General features: G+C 37.4%; 1 protein-coding gene across 1 annotated transcript in view; it reads left to right on the top strand.

Moving 5' to 3' along the window:
- LOC105154246 (uncharacterized) overlaps positions 1 to 21057 on the top strand; it is an 82216-nt gene that overhangs the window by 21155 nt on the left and 40004 nt on the right. Inside the window, exon 2 of the mRNA XM_011069612.2 lies at positions 1472 to 1749. Coding sequence (XP_011067914.2) covers positions 1472 to 1749 — 278 coding nt within the window. The remainder of the gene's footprint in view (positions 1 to 1471; positions 1750 to 21057) is intronic.

The following is a 21057-nucleotide window of genomic DNA, read 5'->3' as shown; positions in this document are numbered from 1 at the left end:
TGGAAATCCTTTTCACGAGTCTACCAATGTTGTGTAATTTCTCTTGTATATTTCTTAAAGCCATCAATTTTTATTAACCATTTAGTAGTTTAATAGCATGTGTAAAAATTGTAGATTTTAGGTAAAGTACATTATCATTATCTTTTACAATTCGAATTAATTGTTGAACCATATTGACTTCGTTTTGAGAAACTTTTAATATTGAAATAATATTGAAATAATATTGAAAAATTAAAAAAAATTGTTTGCCACTAAAATTATTTTATATACGATCAAATTTTTATTTCAAGAATAAAAGTTTGATAATCGGTGAATTAATTAACTTTATTATTAATATTACTAAATATATGTGACTTGTTAAAATATGTGATTCGAGTCTTGTTGTGAGAAATTGTTCTTAAAGGAAATTATCGGATAATATCAGAGGAAAACAAAATCCTGTCACTTTTATTTAATACCTCATTCGGAGTCCAATTCAAATAAATATATCGTGTAATCAAATATTAATTATTGATCAATTAGCCTCTCCAGTAATAGATCAATTTACTATCGTATGCTGTAATACGTATCGTGTGTTGTTTCACGGTTTACTAACTGCGTTCTGATGAAATAATATAACATGATGGCTTTTGCACGGCGTTCTTCGTATAATTCGCGAAGTGCATTTTTACTAGCACGATTACGCTCTCGAGTCCTTGACACTTAATAAGATTGCGGAAAATGACATCTAATCATTTCCACGTGTCAATAATTTGTGTGTCGACTCGACAAACTGCACGCAGGACATTACTTGCGTTTGAGTTCTAACAAGATAGTTTCGACACCACGCATGATTCAAGGAGACAAATGATGTCTTTATGCTTTTATATAGTTCATTTCTTATAAGTTAAAAACTTCATCTTTTTTATTTGCGTTGTCATTTAACGTATCCCATTCTCATTTGTGCTGCACAATGCATTATTAATTATGTTATTACTGCATTGATAGAGATGCATGTATTACATAATTAAAACACGTCGCATAGATAAACGAAAAGGATGAACTGATATTCTTAATTAATGAAATTTTAAATTAATTAAAATATATAGTATACAGGATATATATATATATTCTATAATACATATTATATATTTTAATTAATTTAAAACTTTATTTATTTATATAGTATATTTAACTAAAAAATTGTCATGAAATATGACGCGGAAAAAATGTAAATTTTCCAGAGAGAGAGAGAGAGAGAGAGAGATCACATGTCTTTGAATATCGGTAATAATTCACCGATATTTTTTCACATCCTTTAAATATTCATTTTCGCATTAACGATAGCATTATCTTTCGCTTCGTCACTTAAAAAAATCGCGACAGTTGCAACACGTATAACAGTAAATGCAAAAATTACGATGATTTACGTACGACGAAGTTTCCGATCTTGAATTGTTGACCAATCGCGGTATCCGATTTCCGGTTGCAGTGGGTGCGAGCGGCTACATCGTCTCGGCGGCGCTCGTGCTGATAGTCGGAGCACTGGTGGGTGTCCTGGCGACGATATCGCGTCATCTTCATCATCGTCGGCTGTTGGTGCACGAGCCGGTTCCTCCCGGCTCTGCTTCCTCCGCTTCTGCCTCCATTCTCCATCACCATCATCGGCATCATCATCATCGTCACCGTCATCGTCGTGAGGAGCCACCGCCGCCGCTGTTACAACGTTGTCTTCTACTACAAGATCATTATCGTTATCCTGATACACCCGTGAGTACCATCTGATCATTGAGAACACGTGAAACTTTTAGAAATTACGTTTTTACGTAAGAATGTAGGAAAACTCGATTTCAGTGTCGAGTAAAAAAAAAACATTGGTATGATTAAAGAGACGAAAAATGATACAATTAAAAAACATTTATTTCTATTCGTGCGCGCTATTGAAACATTTAACATTAGGGAACATTAAGACAAATTTATTATGATAACCAGGAGATTTAGCAAAATACATTGCGTTACAAATGAATTTATATGCGAATTATCACATATATCTCGAAGCTGTTGGAAATAAAATCGAAGCACACTTCCGCATATTTGTTGAAACTGTATACGTCGTACTAATTTTAGCAGACTTGACCGAGTTCGTCGAATAGCTTCTTTACAAATAACGGCTCGAACGAGTCGCGACAAACGTCGTATCGCATTCTCCTCGGAACAATTCTCTCTTTCTCATTCATTTTTTATCGCATTGCTCTGAACAATCACCGGTCTCATTACACATTCCTGATATCACGCGTCACAAACCAAAAAGACGCACGCGCTATCGTCAGCGCTTTTTTTTTCCTTTCTCATCAGGCAATAGATAGTTACGCGGAGGTCAGAATGGTAGGAGGAGGCAAGGAAGCGAGATTTCCTATCCAGCGGAGGTGGTTATCGACATTGTCGACCTTCAGCGAGATTATTACATGATTCGTCGAAGGCTATCTAAGAACAAGCTTTTGATATCTAATCTCGGTAGCCGGCCGGCCACATCACAGCGTGGCACAGTTGCATCTATTCGATGTGTGCGTTTTTTTTTCTTGTTTCTAGAAAAATGGACCACGCTCATGGCTATACATAACTTCTCGTTCGTCCACTCTTTCTTCTATTTCTGCGCCTTGATTCAATTATTTCAAACGCGCGATAACGTGCGACAACGAAGTGGATCTAGGACGAGCATGATTCACAAGATTCCACCTGCAGCCATAATTGATAGTATTATAGTTTTTCGTTGCGAGTTTTCAGATAAAGACCTTGAAGCGTTGCTATATTGCATAGGATACATTCTTTGCACATAACTTAATACAATATAATTTGTTAATAACATTTATTTAATTCACTCTCGTTGGAACTATTTAAAATATTGACTCTAAAGAGTTTTTAACCGTAAAAACTCGATGAAATAATTTTATTATACTCTATAAATTAAATACTATAATAATGGTTACGAGAAAAATATTTAAAAATATATGAAACAAATGTTAATACCTCGGTTTATTCAATCTCATTTAAGAAACGTTTTGAGAGAATATCTATTAAATATCGATGAAGATTTTAATCCTTAGTATATTCTCTTAGAGTCTTAGAGAATAGTCATTTGGAATGTTTTTATATCCTAGCGGTGATAAAAATGTGATTTGATATATAATATTATTTTATAGGAATGTTATTTAACATTCTTTTTTTTAAATAATTATTCTTTATGGATCTTTAAATATGCGACTCCATTGAAAACTCACAATAAAGAAAAAGCATTACATTAATAAAAATATTTACTTTTTAGAAACTATCACAAATAACTTATTTAATGTATTTATTCCTTTTAATATTTCTTTGATTTCTGTTTACTTTTTTCAGAAAATTGTGATTAAACATGTTTTCAAATATTAATAAATCGGAAAACAATCAATAATATACAATATGTTGTTAATAATAGTGATTTTAATTAAGATGTAAAAACATGCCAGGTGATCGTTTAAAAAAATCAAAACTATTCTCGGGTTAATGACCAATTTTTCTTTCAAACCATTTTTCTTTTGAACGTATCTGAATATCCTTTGAACAATTTTCCTACGGATAAGTATAATTTGCATAAGCAGCGTAATGCGTCAGTACATTTCACTTGACGACGTATCGTCCCGATGGCGAGAGATACCGAATCTCAGCATCGATCGGTGGCGGAGCCCTTTCCTTGGCAAAGCCTCGAGGGTACGAGGACGTCGACGGTGCGTCCACCGCGCGCTTCGGTTTCCATCGGCATCGGGCGATGGGGAACTTAATTTGGAAGTTACCGGTCCCGTGATTACGTCGAGGAGAGTCGGCGGAAGTTTCATCCTCCTTCTCGTCGGCGAGACGTTGCGATGCGTTTCGTACAGCCGTCACGCCTGCCTCCTTTCCGCCGCCACCGCGACGCGGACCATTGTTATTCTAGATTGCATCGCAAATTAGATTACGGCGTACTACGGGTCCGCCCTTATTCCCGCGCGCGCCGACGCCGACGCCGACGCCAACGCCGACGCCGATGCCGACGCCGACGCCGACGACGACGCTGCTCTACGCTCTTTGGCGGAGGCCGAGAAGATGCGGCTTCCTTTGCTCCTCTCGGTCGCGTATCTTCCCGTCCTTATCTCGCCCCCGATCCTCGCCAGATTGCGGCACACACGAACCGCCGCCGCCTCCTTCGCGTGCATACAGATGCTCCGAGCGACGATGCGACTTAGGAATGCTATGACTGCAATGTCGAAAATTTACCCAAAGAGATCCTTTCTTTCTGATATTCTCTTGGCGAAATTTTGGCTGTTGAAAATTTTAAACTGAATAATTTACAGAAATTTTGCTCTCTAGAATCAGTGGATATACTCACTGATTTTCCAGTGGCATACTTGACACCAGATAATCGGTGAAATTCAATTGAAAAAGAAAGAATGTTTGAATTATATAATTGAAATACCGATATTTGCACATCAGTTCCAATATCATGTACGTTTAATTTATACACTAAAACAAGGTTAACTAGGTTAGGGATTTTACATTTCATTGATTTTCTAATTGAATTTCACTGTAAATTTACTATAAATTTGATTGTCAATGGTGTAATTGGGATTGATGTCAGTGATTATCCACTGATTCAGACTTATAGAATGTATTTTTGTATATAATATAATTCTTTAGACGTGGTATATGTAAAAATCGATCGATATATTAAAAACAAATTAAAATTTGCTTCTTTGTAATGTTTTTCTATTTTTTTCTGAAGCTTCTTTAAAGCATCTTTTTTTTTGTAATTCTTAATGATAGCGTCGATGTTGTTATAGTATCGTAGCGTAGATTGTATACGTGATAAAAGAGATACGCAACAATAATATAACAATACTCATACTGTCGTTAAGAATTAAAGAATAATAGGCTTTTTTTTTAAATGTAGCAACAAATATTCAGCTGTCGAGATCTTACTATGACAAAAATAATGGTCAAATTTTTTAAATTAATAATAAAATAATAGTCAAATTTTTAATTATAGAACACTGTTACATTTTAACGCAATCTTATTTGGATTCGCTCTCGAACTTTTTGCTCCAATTTCATTACTACGTTGAATATATCACTCTCTTAAATTACTTTACCTACTTGGAATAGTAGCAACTAACAATATAGTGGATCAATATCGTTCGGTAATAACAACGGCGATTAAATTAGCTGGTGTCAAATTTTATTAAAGAAAGTTTAAAAGCAGTTTCTTAATTGACGTCTTTTCGATGCTCTTTCAAAGTGCGGACTTGTTTGACCTTCCGGCCGACCTTCCCAGTCCAAGATAGTCAAGCTGTTGACTGTAGATAATTGACCATAAAAGAGAGGAGAGATTAGTCGAGTTAGAAATAAATATTATGTCTAGAAAGAGAGAGAGAGAGAGAGAGAGAGAGAGAGAGAGAGAGAGAGAGAGAGAGAGAGAGAGAGAGAGAGAGAGCATTTTACTGCAATAGTCTCCGGTTACTCTTTAACAGACTGCTATTGTTTTTCTCTTTTTATCTTGAACTCTTTTTTTTACAGAAAAAATGTGAAGAGATTGATAAAACGTTTTAAATTGATTTTTTCCTTTTTTTAAATGCTATTCATAATAGTTTGCGAAACGTTTCCTGTTTATAACTATCTCGATTCTAGTTATTATTTCGATCAACATAGCATCATCTATTTATGTTTTTATTATTATTATTATACATGAATTTATAGAATAGCTGATCATATAAGTTATTCAATAGTGGAGCAAATGAAACCAGATCACGATACTTCAATAAAATAATAGAAATATATTAAATATGTATAGACAGGGTTGCCGCAAAACTGGAAAATCAAGAAAATTGAAAACATTCAGGAAAAACAAGAAAAAGTCAGAGAATTTTATAAAGTTTTCTATAAAATTAAAATCCTTGGCTTTAAGAAATTTAATATGTGTACATCATACTTACGCAATTTTAGAATATTATCAACTTAACAATTACATGCAAGCAATGTCAGCAACATTAGTATCTAGTAATTTATATTGCTATGTTAAATTGATTTCTAAACAAAAATTCGACGGTTTCCAAATCAAGATAAAAATACAAAGAAAATTTAATATTATTGAAATCATCATGGAAAAATTAGGATATTTTAGGATGAAGAATTTGAGCCAATTCTGATGAATAAAAAATGAGAGACTAAAAGAGATGAGCAATCTAATCAATAATGATTTCGTGGAGAGACTAAAAGTGAATCAAGAAACCAAGATTAATCGAACGGATTAAAGAATTAATGAATTTGAACGACACACCGGCATTTTCCATTACACGACTGCGCTTCGTTTGATCTTGTGGAAAATGCCGGCGTTTCGCAACCATATACGACGACATCGGATAGTGGTGTTTATCCACCGTCGCGTCGTCGCCGATGGCGTCGCGGGGAGAGGATGCACCCTAAACCACTGCGACGCCAACGAGATGCGACGCGACGCGACGCGACGCGACGCGACGCGACCCGACGCGACCCGACGCGACGGACGTTACGCGTTCGCTATGCGAGTCGCTATGTAAATCCCGCAGATCAAGCGGCATCGGGGCTTCCTCGGTAACGCTAAACTCGCGCTCGCGAGCGGGGAAGCAATGACCTGATTTGCAATTTATTACGTTTGGGCGTCGTCCAAGTACGGCGCATTGGCGCCGCTGTCAAATCGACGCGGCTGCCGATCGACGTGCACAGCACTGCGAACGTTCCCATGTAAAAAAAACAAAAGCGGAACGAGCTGTGTTAAAAAAAAAAAGAGAGCTAACACGCGTACCAACTGACGGGAAAAACAACCGGGAGAGACAAGTAAGCAAACAGAGCCGCGTATGTTTCGCGCGAACGATACGCCCCGAATTCCGACATGGGCCGCAAAATCGCGGATTGAGATTCCTGGTCATGTTTCCGCCGTAATGTAACGTGTCGGTGAAGTAAACACGTCAAACATGACACATGTCGTGACAAATCCTTTGGTTGAAACGTTTCGATCCGTGACTGTTGGAATTACTTGTTCACGCAGATTGATTTCTTGGCTTATATTCAGAACTATAAAATCATTATCAGTTAGATTGCACAAAATCTTTTTCAGTCTCCGATTTTTGCTCTTCCATACACATTTTTTTATCATTTTACTTAAATAATTAGAGAAGAAGATTCTTGTTATGAGAAATCAGCGCGATAATAGCTTGCTGACAAGTTTTTGCTGGGGTAGAAAGATGGACTTCAATTCTACAAACAAGTGAGAATGAGGTCAACGAGCTTGAAACGCCGACATATAGAATAACGTTGTCCAGACGTGTTAAGTGGCATTTGTAGAGTACCTACTTTCCGCAGCAATCGGTTACAAGCTATTGATATTTTGGGAACGAATGGCGGTTCGTGAGCGGCACCCATATGTCATGGGGATTCGTAGCTCGCGGGTGGAACTAGAATATACGCCCGATGACGTAATGACGACCGCCCGCCAGTGACGCAACATTACTCGTGATAGCGCGACGAAGGCCATGATATGCGACCAGACCGTGCCGCACGTGTTTCCATTACCTTTTCCGGGAAATAACGATGTCTAGACTTAAGTGTGATTCATCGTCCGCCGATGCAACACAGTAGCAGTAGGTAAATCGTCAAGATAAATCGTGACGATGATAAGATCACCAGCCATAAAGTGCCGTGACCCGCGAATTAAAAACATGGATGTTATAGACACTCTTAAGAAGGTCTCTTTGATTTGAGGTCTCTTTGTTTTGAAAACAAATCAAAGAAAGCTACATTCCTTTAAAGATGAAGTCGAGATGACCCTGCAGCTTCGTCAGTCAAAGCATTTTTTTGTTTTACTGCAATTATTTAAAGTCAGTTGAATTCTATTGTATTTTTTGAACTGAAAATTATAAGACTCCAAAATATTAACATTCACTTTGACCGAGAGAAAGAGAATGTTATCTTCTTCGCTTATATATTATTATTTTTTCATCCATAAATAAACAGAGGAACAAATTTCATGTGATTATTTTATTATTTTATGCGGTTTATTAAATCTGTTGAATTATTCGGAAACGTTTTATTTTCTGAAGATCGCGAAGTTAATTAGTATTCCGAGATTTTGGGGCAAAACGAAGGGAATTTGGATCGAAGCTACGCCAATGCTTGACGGCTACGCGCACGTGCTAACCGCGACATAACTACGCGAGCATCGTCACGTGCTGACGTCACAATTCATGGCACACACCGATACCGAAAGCGGTGTCGACGTTCGACCGCGTCTACGCGACGTCGAGTCGCGACGAAAGCACAAGGGCTGGGCGTTTCGTGTGAAAAATCTAGGTCGAGTTGGTAATAAAACAACATCTTCATCTTATTGCGTAAACGTTTACGTTTCTTTCACTTTTTCGCTAAGCGTCAAGAAACGTATAACGTATTGTTTCTAATCTTGTTTACATATAGTAAAACATAAAAACGAAGAAAATATCTCTCTAGCTTTCATAGGTTTTTTTTTTAAATCTACAGAGCAAGTTATAAATTTGTTCAAACTCGCTCGACTAAAAAAGAAAAGAAATTTAAATGTATAAAAAGAATTCCGAAACTGAAAAAGATTTCGATAATACCCGTAACCCGGAGCTACTCCGTGACATAACAAGTTTTTTTATTTGTTTACGCATACGTCTGTTTTTGCCAGTAATTTAATATGTCAACGTGTTACACGATTAAAAGAGAGAAATGCCGTCTCGCCGAGTCATCTGCATTACAATGTGTCTCCGTTTAACGGTAAACGTTGATCGCGACATCACACAAATATTTACACTTGTGTCGCAAGAAAGAACGCGCATTGCAACGATGAAATGAGCCAACGATATTTTACTTCCCACTCGATCAGAAATAAACCTTACGAGTGACATTAATTCCAACAGCTCGAAAATAATTCCGACATAACAGAAATTCTCAAAATTGTGGAAAGTCGAGAATTGAGGAAACAATAATTTTTCTCTTTTTTTCCATCTCTCTCTTTCTCCCTCTTCCTCTCTCTCTCGTCATATCTTTCCCTTGTCGTGATACACGACAAGGCAGTACATCTCCCGTAAAATCCATCTAATGAACTCTTTTCGATTATCTCTCGTATAAGTGCCTTGCTACATTGGCCGATATATCGACTACCCACCGTCGCCGGTACGGGTGGCAACCCGATTTCCCTATCGACTTTCCCGTTCTCTCGTGGCGGCGACCCTGACCCAACGACGCGCCCGTCCTCCATGGGCGAGCCAAACATTCAACCAACCACCAACCGCCCTTCGAATCGACCACCCGACGAGCCTACGACGGGCGTGCGCTCGCGGCGACGTTGATTTTCATCAGTCTCGAAGCTGCTCGCAGGTAACCCTCGGATACGACCTACTTTTCTCTCACGCTATAACTATATAGCGATGCGCCGCGAAGGGTGGCGAGCGTTACGTAGAGGTCGTCTACCAAGGGTGTCGCCGTCTTGTAATAACTTAATAAGAGCGAAATATTAATCTCACGAATTTTTTTTTTAATTTAATATTCAATTTATAATGCATCTTTAGTTAATAATATTTTTCAGAAATTTAAAATAAACCGACGTGAGCCAATACAGGATATTCGTGTGTAGAAAATAAATAAAATACACGTTAATAATAAAGCAATTAATTTTATATATTGTATTAATAAAAAAGTGCAATTAATTTTTTCCTGTTTCTGGGTCATATTGTAATTATTATTTTTATCTCTTTAATATCGTTAGACATCTTGTATAATACAATTGAATTTTGTACGAGATCGTTATTACATTTGCGGTGATAAAATGTGATTATCAAATAACAAGTGTGCACGCATGTATTCATCTTTTTTTATGCCCTGTTCTTACATATCAAGATTAATGATAAATTTGATATATATTTGTCAGCCAATTTAAAGATAAATCGCGAATAATTAACTCTCAGACGGAAATATCAATCGTTGAGATTCCATCGCACAATTTACATTGTATTTGTATAAATTACTAAACTAAAAGTCTTCCAATTATATAATTATAATACGTAAATACTTATTTATTTGCAAATTATCTCTTTCTTTGTTAGCAATTAATCATTATTTCATAAAAAGTACTTCTTCTCTCAGAAATTACATTTCTGATTAAATATTTTTGATAAATACTGATTAAGACTTAAGATAATTAAATGATTCAAAAAGAGAACGATGATGGTCGCGTGTTATCGTCATTATCGATTCTTCAATAACCATACATTTCTACTATCGAAGAATTAATTCGAATCTTCGCACTCGAATCTTTGCAAGTCGATATGGCTTGCGAAGTGAGAGACAAGACTAGTCGTGAGAAGCGCAGGACAGGCCGCGGACCGCAAGCCACGTCTGCGGTCTTTCCGGCGGCGACCGTTCTCTGGCTACTTTTCAGATTCGCTCGTTTCCTCTTTGTTTCTCTCTCTCTCTCTCATACACATTGTTCTGAGCCCGCACCCGCCGCATTTATCGATCGCTTCATGTCGGAGTTCCGGGCAACGAATTAAGCTGCCGACTATGAAAATGAGCAATCAACAGCGCTCTGTAAAAGGCGATTATAGTGGAGCTACAAAGTAAAAATTCGATAGCGCGCAGTAAAACATAGACGAGGGTAAAGTTCATTTCTTTAATGTGCATACATTTGGAATTTTCTATAAATTGCGACGTTCTTTTTGTATAAATACATAAAATTGCTCGTTATATTAACAGTTTTAGTATTGCAAAATAATACTTATAAACTAAAGTAAAAAATACAGTTAAAAATACATGTTAAGATGATAATAGAATTATAGATTGAGTTAAGAATGTTTTGACTATATAATATCAACAAAAAAAAATTTGACCGTGAATACGTTTTAAAACTGCGAAAAATAAAACAAGTAATTTGGTATGTAATGGTTTATGCACTGCAATAACTACATTTTGCTATAGTTCTAGATAAATAATTTTTAAACGAGTAAGTTTCGAGAGTTCAAATAAATTTTTGGATGAATATTTATTAGAATTTTATTAATATATATAACGATTTAGTTTCATTTGTATTTTCTCATAAATTTGTAAATAAGTACTACAAAATGCGATTTTATATAAGACTCAAGATGGACAAAAAAATCAAATAACTTTTAAATCAATAATTGAGTGCGTTGTGTAAAAATTTTTTACAAATATTTAAACATAATAACAACAATCCATGAAATTTTTATATTTTTGAAACGTAACATATACATTTTTAAGTATTATGGTTACTGCATTTTTACAAGTAAATTTTTGAGATACATTTAACACTTAGTAAATTAAATTATCGCTACTTAAACTTTGTATACGTAAGTAAATAAATTTAGAAATTTTCATCTCCGGCACTCGGGGAAATACACGTTGTAGTTGTCATCATCCACCGTTCTAACGCATAATAAATTCGGGACTACGAAATAGCAACACGCTCAGAATCGGGTAGCGAACAGGAGATAAATCTCCAGAAGACCGTATTTCGAGAAAACCTCTTAATTCTGAGATGAACGACGCGACTGTTTATCAACAAGGAGGGTCGGTTCAGCGACCGGTCTCGTTTCCGACGAGACATAAAAGTAGCTACGTGGTAGTTGCACGGTGGTAGTTGCGTGTATGCGCATTCGCACGCGTGTACATCATCCCGCTGCGGTCAGCTCCTCTTGTACGCGTTTGGCTACGAGATGGACCTTTAATCTAATATCACTATTAAAAGTTACGGTATAATTGAATGCTAATTAATTGCAAATTGTTTGCTCTAATTCTGACTTTATTATCATTTTTTTCTCTCAGAATAGGACATTAATATTAATATCGCTTAAATATTTACGTCATCATATATTTACTAGTATTTACGGTATCTTAGAACCATTAAATAGCAATTAAATTCTAATCTGATTTTTTTTTCTTTCATAATTCTTACACATGTTTCTCGAAAGAGATATATAATCAAGCTAGAAATATATTACTTTACTAATAGCAATATTAATTTTTCGCTAATGTATACGAGTAATAAATTTGGGATTATGTAGTAAATTAGCAATTAATTAGCATCTAAATATGCTTATAAATTTGAACTTAATTCCTAATGATAAATCAAGTTAACAGGGATACTGAACAGTAGCCTCTAATAACGGCTACGAAAAACTGCTTTCTGGAATTATATCACGGATCTTACTTATGCGAATCCAAGAAAATCTGACTCCACGTGTATATCTTACTTTTCGAAGCACATACGAAGCAACGCAACGATGCGATCGCACTTTTTCGACCGTCGTCGGCCGTCGCGCGGCTTAACGAGGTCGATTAACATAATGGAAACATTTGCATTCATTATACGGCGGTATAATGCATGCTAACCCTGACGAACGTTTGCCTTAATTGGTCTTGCCTCCGTAAGATCTGCGCGATGCCGTCGTTAATAACGCTGAATCTCGGTTGCGTTTCTAGAACGACAAAGTAAACTTTAAGGATTCCCTTCTATGTCCTCGCTGCTTGTTATTACGAGATTGATAATGTAAATCCTTGTTAGTGGGTGCAATTGAGTTTTTTCACATTGATACTAATTGTCTACGTCTCAGTTGCAATTACGTACGGATAATTCTTTAATGAACGAACGCTGCTAAATGTTCTGATGCTACTGAATAGTAAACAACGAACGGCGGATGACTCGTTCTCGTCGAAAATAGCGAATCCGCTTGAAAACAGGAGGAATAGGACGGCGGGAAGGACATTGCGAGTTAAAAAGACAACGGAGACAACGGGGGACGAGAGACTGGTTAGAATTGATGCGGACGAGACGACACGACACTTCTCGCCATCCGCCGTCATTTTACGCAGCGGCGCGGCGCGGCGCGGAGCGGAGCGGAGCGGAGCAGAGCCCACGACCGTGACTTCTTTTATGGAGCGGGCCCCAAACAGCCTCGTCCCAGTCCCCTGACGAGGCCGCGACCCGAAAGCCACAGTAACCGGGTCTTAACCTCGGCCTCCCTGTTGTTCTCGCTGACCTCTTCGACATCAAAGCTTTCGTCGGTGCCGTCGTGGTCGTCGTGGTCGTCGTGGTCGTCTTGCTCCTCATCATCCTCGTCCTCGCCGTCTTCGTCTTCGTCCTCGTCCTCGACGAGCGAACATAGTAAACAGGACGAGTTAGGAATTTGCATACAAGGCCCGAAACAGTCTCGTAGGACGACCTGTCGCGTTCTTGTCCCAACCGCCGAACGAGTTCGGCAGGAATTCTCGTTAGCCACAAGAATACCGGACCTTTATTTACAGACATGCCTTGAGTCATTCTCGCAAGGGAAATATTTTTAATGGAGGAAATTGGCTCTCCGTATTAGAAAATTTTATGATTTATCGCTGTTTATGTAAGGTGCTTCACTTTTCTCGTATTACTTTCTTTATGATTCTCGATTCTTTTATGAGATTGAAATCGATTTTTGCTCCGTAAAAACGTCGAGGCAAAAGGACTTATATCTGATTAGATGAGAAAATAAATGAGATCATATTTTACGATTACTTTCGGATGGATTTTACTTTGGTAAAATTTAAAATTGAAGTTTGGTTATAAAACATACAGTGTTATAAATTTCAATGCTGTAATAAATAATGATTTTCTCGGATATTTTGGTAGAAGAAAGATTGAATAGTTAAATCGATCGTTAAGAAAATAATGCGGCTCAAATGGCATATCTTACACGTAATGAAATATTTATCGCTGCAAAATATGGATGTATGAATTTATTAGCATAGGTAATACAGTAACGATTATTAGTTTGCTGATGATAAAATTGTGAAATATGAATGACGAGACTTTCGAAATATTTCATGAGTCATCTGCATTGGCGAGCACGACGTACAGAGCATATCCAAAAATATGAAAAATTCCATACATTTGTGAAAAGCTGCTCGTTAGGACGTGTATGATTTCCCTTGTGTTGTACTGAGTAGTTCTCTCTCTCTCTCTCTCTCTCTCTCTGAAATTGTTTTGTGTATTATATTTAATTAAAATTTTTTCTTGAAAAAAATAATCTTAATATGATCAAATTAATCTTATATGATCAAGTTTCGACATTATTACATAATTTACATTGATTAGCATATTAATCATACAGAATTGTATGACAGTATTCACACAATTGAAAAAGTTGTATTAAGATATTTCACGTGTCTCAAACAGTTTATCTAAATTTGTATGTTAATTTAAATAAAACGCATAATTAAAAAATATAACATGCAAATATTATATAAACAATTAATACAAAAAATACATTGACATAATTTATAAACAAATTGTAAAAACATTTCTTTAACAAAATTAACATTTGTAATATATTAAATTAGTACTCGGATGTGTTAAAAATGTAACAAAAAAAAATTTTAATAAGGGCCCATTTTAACACAAAAACTAAATGGTTTTATTATATGCCAAGAAATTCGAATTTATATATACATCGTATACGTAACATTCATTAGGTAACCGAGGCAGATTATGTACAATTAATTGATCATATATTATTATTCATACATAATTAAATAAATTTGTTCTTTAATCTTTTCAATTTCGTCCGAGACTATTTACTTTCGCTGGACAGTCACCTCTGTACTATATTTGTATACATTTTATGTTATCGCACTTTATCGCAATAGACGTCAGGATCGTTTTGAAAAGCTGATAGCCAATATACGTAGTATATCAGTAGACATTCTTAGCAGCATGAGCAGCTCGTTATACGTTCCACGTTTATCCAAAATCTTATGATCACGCGCTGAGTGATATTCATTAGGAAGGTGACATATCTCTACGCGATTGCGCTTACGTGCGGTTTAACGTAGTAATAATATCCTGGTGTCGCGGTCGCGCGCTCGTCATCGCCATTGACTGCCGCGCACAATTCGTCCTTGGTGAGTCGATAAGAGCGATAAAACGCGCGGCGACCAGCTAGTCTAGACGATTACGCAATCCCCTGAAAAGGCATTGATTGACGTCCCTACGGAGCAGAAGCGAGGCGGAGCGGAGCAAAGTGCAGCGAGACGAGACAGGACGACCATATACGCGACCACCCGTCGTCCCCGAGTCGTCATCGAGTTACATCGTCGTTGCTTCGTACCCGTTCGCTCGTAAACCGTCGCGTATTCTGCAATAAGAAGAAAAGGAGGGGAACGGGCGCCACTCACGTGTGTGTGTGTGTGTGTGTGCGTGTGCGTGTGCGTGTGCGTGTGCGTGTGCGTGTGTCTATCGCTGTCTACGCGCTGGTACGACCGAGACGGCGACAATCGCGAATTCCGCAAGGTGGAAGAAGCGAAATTCGCGGTGACTGGAAAGACCAGGACAAACGACAAAACCGCAAGCCATAAGCGTACGATTTGAAAAAGTTACTCATGAGAGAACAACGCGTTGTTTGTGACGTATCAAACGCGTGACTAAGCTGATTTCACAATCACAGTGATATGTTAAAGTCAACGATGTTAAAAGCCAGAACATTATCGTAGCGTTGTATTATAATCCATTGACGATGTCTGTTAAAAGACTAAATTGGGCTATCAGTCGATTATACGCCGTACTACGGATATTTTGAAGATCTGTAATGGACTCATTTAATAATGCAAGCGCTGGCCTCCATATTCTCATGCCACGTTTAGCGCTAAATGCGGCTGTCTGATCCTCTTCTCTCACGCTGACATTGAATGCAATCCTCATATTAGACTTAATTAGACCGATAAATCCCAACACATCAGCTGAGTATATTTAGCGTTAAATGAATGTATGAGCACGATGTATGAGACATTGAATCTTCCATTGGATTTTAGATTGTAAACATTAATATATACAATGTATTATATCCATATTCCGATATTATACTTTTTGAAAAATTATAAATGGATTACAAAATAAAAGATATTTGCTGATATTTGCACTTCTACAAATGATCCGAAGGTTATACCTTTACGTCGCCCTCGTTGCAAGCAGAATTCTTTCTAAAATATCTGTTTATTGCTGCTAACTACCGACCCATGAACAGTTAAGAGATAAGAGTTAAGAGATTAAACGTTAAGCTGTTATGCACATTCAAGCCGATGGGTTTAAGTCTCCGCTTTTACGCGAACTCATTCGCGCCGGAAGGGGCGGTGATCGTCTCGACGGCGACGGTTGATTCATCTCGCGCAGCTCTCTCGTTATCCGGCCGTATTGTCATTATGAAAACGAGCACTGGCGCGCACTTAATCGACCGGCGGGATTCGAGCCGCGACTACAACTACAATTTCCGTGCTTACGCGCGGCTATAACATTCGGAATATTTAATAACCGGTATCGTAATGCAAATCAGTGTACAGGGTATCACGGAAACTAGCAAGTCACTCTTTATCTATACAGATCTCTCGATATCTCCAATTTGGAATTGATCTCTCCTTTTAACGGAGCTGTTTTTCTGCATATATTAGACATTTTTATAAGTGATCCTTGAATTGTTATCTTATCAAAGTCTGGAGTTTATATCAGAAATATGCTTATATAGAGAAAGAATGCGGATAAAAATTTAATTAGATAGAGTTTTGTGAAAATAATTTTGCTAGACCGACAAATTAATTAGGTACGTAAGACTCTGCTGATTGTCAGAATGTCAAAACTTTTTACAGCATTGCTCATCATGTTTGAAAATTCTACATAATTATTTTGATGATTCAACAAAATATTTATTTTCACATTATTGTATGATCTAGCTAAATTTTTAACTACATCAGTACAATCGTTCTTTTCATTTAAATACACTAAATAATGTCAAATCATACTTAATTTAAGTTATTTTTAATCATTTCTACAAGTCACCAGTGTTCCTCAATACGTCCTTAATTCAACTAAAACAGAGTTAAACAATTTAACTCAAAAAAATATAATAAATTTGATTCAAATTTAATTTATTATTTACCAAATGCATACTTATATAAACATTTATTTTAAAACTAATCACAGAAATGATTTGATTTATATTTTGACATACATGGAATAAAAAAAAAGAAAACAAAAATATTATTTGATTCAAAGGATTGGATTATCATTGTCCCTTTGATATCTAAGCTTGTAAAGTAAATTACAAAGCTAGCAAAGCTATAAAGTAAATGCGTGCGAGTTCGTGCAAGGATATACCTAAGCGGTATGTAGAAATTTCCTTATTATTATTTTTAAAAATAAATTATATTCCATAACTATATGCATTATAGAATTGCTAACTGACTGTGCAGTAACCTATTATTACGCTGCTTAACAACCGGCATGGCTGTAACGTCAACGGCGCGTAGACGAGGCTAGTTACGCGAGGCCGCGCGCTTCCAGATAACTACGTCCTTACGTCGCGATATAATCGGATCGCGCGATAACGTTATTACACGTTATTATTACCGTCCGCGAGACGTGACCGTAATCCGCTTGTGGGCAAATCTCTGCTAGTTTTCTACCTCGTTAACGCCGACGTACCCGCCGCGCCGCGGACGCTATCCATTGTATCGCTCATCCATTTCCCTCCCGTGAATGCGCCATTGCGTTCCACGTTTACTCCCAGGGCTTGATCGGCGAGTTCGAACCCTCGGCGATATGGGGGAAATCTTTTTACAGCAGCATCATCTTACCGGTATACATAAAAGATGAGCTTAGTCTGCGCGGTAGTCTGCGAAAAATTCGGGTTGTCGTAAAAAGAGAGTTTGAGTACAGAATTGAATGCGTACATGTATTATATATTGCAAAGACGAACGCGTTATAATATATTATAAAAGAGAAAACCTTTTAAGCGTAGGAGAAAGCTGTTTTAAACATTTTTATAATCTCTATCACTCTTTATTTCATTAAAAAAAAAAAAAAAAGATTGTTACGCTAATAAAATAAGATTGTGGTGCGTTCTTGGGCGGGTTCTAAAGAAAAATCGATATAGCTTTTCTAACATAAAGAATACGTATGTATATTTAAAATTTCTAACTTATTAGAGTAAGTATAATATATTGACTTATATGTCTCCTCCGAGTGTGTATTGTATGTATCTTTGAATCCAAAGAAATTATATGAGCCGAATATATAAATTATTTTATATATTCTACACGTCATGAAATATCGCGTGACTTTATCGTAAGGTACTACTGCACTTTTCGAAACTGAATGTCTCTGTCGAGTTCGATCCCCCCTAGGCGCCATCATCACGGGGCAATAACATGAAGGGGAGATTCACGTTACGTCGTGGCTACGCGATCGCATTCGTCGGATCGGTATCCCGATTACGCGCGTTCGCGCGCGGACGCATGCACGCGTTATCAACAACGTGGCTGAAACGTTCGCAGCTCGCGCCGACTCGGCAAAAAACCGGCCGTTGACGTGGTCCCCGATCCTCTTTCCCTCTCGCTGTCTCTCTCATTGGCGGCCTGACCGCGACGTCGGCTCGGCAGGCGCGACGTCGAGGTCGGTCACCCTGCGGAAGATCGGCCGAGGAGAAAAAGGGAGAGCAGGAATGCAAGAGAGACACCGGCCAGTCGCCGTCAGCCGTGGCCGGCCGCGTCGGTCGCTGCGCCTTCGATCGTCCTTGCGCTCCTTCGCGCTCCGAAAATAATCGCTTCATCGTCTCGGCTTAAATTTCGCACGCACCGCTCCGAAACGATCGTCCGTAATCTGATCGATCAATCCTTTTGATCTGTCAACCGACGAATTTCGCATTTTTAATCCTTACTCGGTGAAAAATAAACGAACGAACGCCGATTTCGCCGATCTCTTTGCTTCTCCGCTTTACTTTGCTTCTTTCAGGCGTTGAGGTGTCAATAATAGCTGAGCATTGCGATTTTTATTTCATATCGTATGAGCCGTTTCTTATAACAAATGGTAATCAGATAATATGAATACAGTTTCTCCCGTAAACATATCTTATATTTCATTGACGTCAGCAACGCGATATTAAATTATCATTATTTCAAATTAGGTTATTGGATAATCTATAGTATTAAAAATGTTCACAAAAAAAAAGGATTTTTTTAAGAGATTTTTAGGAATTTTGTTGAAAAGTGTGTAAATTTCTAAAATTTACTTTTTATCTTTTATTTATTATTGTTTCGAGATGGATTTGGTATTTTTTTTATAAAAAAATCTAAATAATTAACAGATTTATTTTATTTCTACGCATGTGTCCACAGTTCACATAAAATCATGATTCCAGATTTTAGTGGGTTAAAATTAAAAAATGAGACGTCATTTTAATCGGAACATTGCAGCTATCGTCGAAATTATCTTGATAATTTAATTTTTTTCTATTTTTTCGAGATTTTTGAGATTCAAAAAGAATAAAAATCGAACTTTTTATAAACAAGTATCATTTATTTATTCATTGAGCGAAATAAATAATTATAGTTACAATAGTCGCAAATGTTCTGATTAAAATGAGCTCCAATTTTAGCTTACTGAATGATGATTCGAAATTGTGGTTACAGAAAAATATAGTAGATTTTGCAAATTAAAAAACATACTTTTCCAAACAACTTACTAATTTTCTAAACTAACAAAAGTTACTAATTGTTTAAACTAAAAAACCGTTCCAAAGTGACAAGTAAAAAGCCCTCTTAAGTCATTATATTTTTTACAAAACTCTTATCTACATCGTATTCATTCAATAGTAAAAAATTCTTTTTTGTGTTTATCTTTTAATCTCTTTTTATCTTTTATTATATATATATATCTTTTTTTATACGTATGATAGCTTTGGCTCTTTATTAAAAACGGGGAAAAAACTTCTCAGCCTTGCGACAGATTTTTCAATATTATATATAGAGTCTAAACGTTTCACATGTTATCAACCCAGTCTTGCGTCATTCCAACGCGACCACGAATCATATCCACAGCTGGCGGCGACTAATCGGTTTTGACGCGTCGGCTTTTACGGAGTTCGAAGCGGTGAATTCTTCCGATTATCATGGGGTCACCCGCCTTTAATAAATCACGAGGTGTTCGAACAGCAAGCAGGCAGGCAGGTCAGACAGACAGACAGGCCATTTCTATTCGGTGTTTCGCAAACAGCGAGATTAGCGTAATCCGCGAGCGAAAATACGTGACGTCGCCGGCATCCTCGACTTCGCGCACTTTGGCACGCGTTTAATCACCGAACGATTACGCTTCCGCGGTTGTTTTCTAGGGAGAGATTAATCCGGACTCACGCGTTCGCCTCACGCACCATTCGTGGCACGTATCCGTCGAGGAATTATCGTTTCCATTAAGTTCTTATCGTGCTTTCTCGCTCGTCGGACTGTCGTACGATTAAATAAATCATCATACCTCGACTCCGCGTCTCTCTCTCTCTCTCTCTCTCTCTCTCTCTCTCTCTCTCTCTCTCCCTCTTCCTCTCTCGGTACGCCGTCGCGTCGGTCGCGATCACGTTTATCGGAGTAATTAATGATATTATTAGAGGCGCATCCGATAAGCACCGGGGGAATTCGCCAAAACAAGACTCGCAGGAAACGTAATACATTATCAAAATCCCGGTTTGAGAACCGTGCACGTATACGCAGTTTATCTGTTTACGTTTTTCCTCTTGACCGCGACGACAACGACAACGACGCTTCTTATCCGCGTGTAACCCGTTTGCTCGCGCGCGTCTAATGCATTGTTAATTAACAACGACACGATCTCCACGAGCGGATGCACGCGTGATCACTCTCGCTCACGGTCGCACCAACACGGTTTGTTTACCGTAATGCTCAGAATATTCACCGACTGTCGATCTCCTATACACATTGAACATATAACGTTCGTTCTGTTATTACTCGCGCTAGCTGACAAACCGTATCGTGATATTAAAACTTTGACTTCAATTCAGTACGAAATACGTTTCCAAATTTGTTAAGCGTCGAATCAGTGAAATTGAATTAGCATAAAATCATATATTATGCGACACATTAACGATATTAAGAATGATTATTTCTTTTAGTGTGTAGTTTTAGTTTGTAGCTTTG

This window comes from Acromyrmex echinatior, chromosome 2 (assembly GCF_024713525.1).
Source record: "Acromyrmex echinatior isolate Ae372 chromosome 2, ASM2471352v2, whole genome shotgun sequence".
Lineage (NCBI taxonomy): Eukaryota > Metazoa > Arthropoda > Insecta > Hymenoptera > Formicidae > Acromyrmex > Acromyrmex echinatior.
The sequence above is the reverse complement of the archived record's forward strand: the minus strand, read 5'-3'. Positions and strand labels throughout refer to the sequence as shown.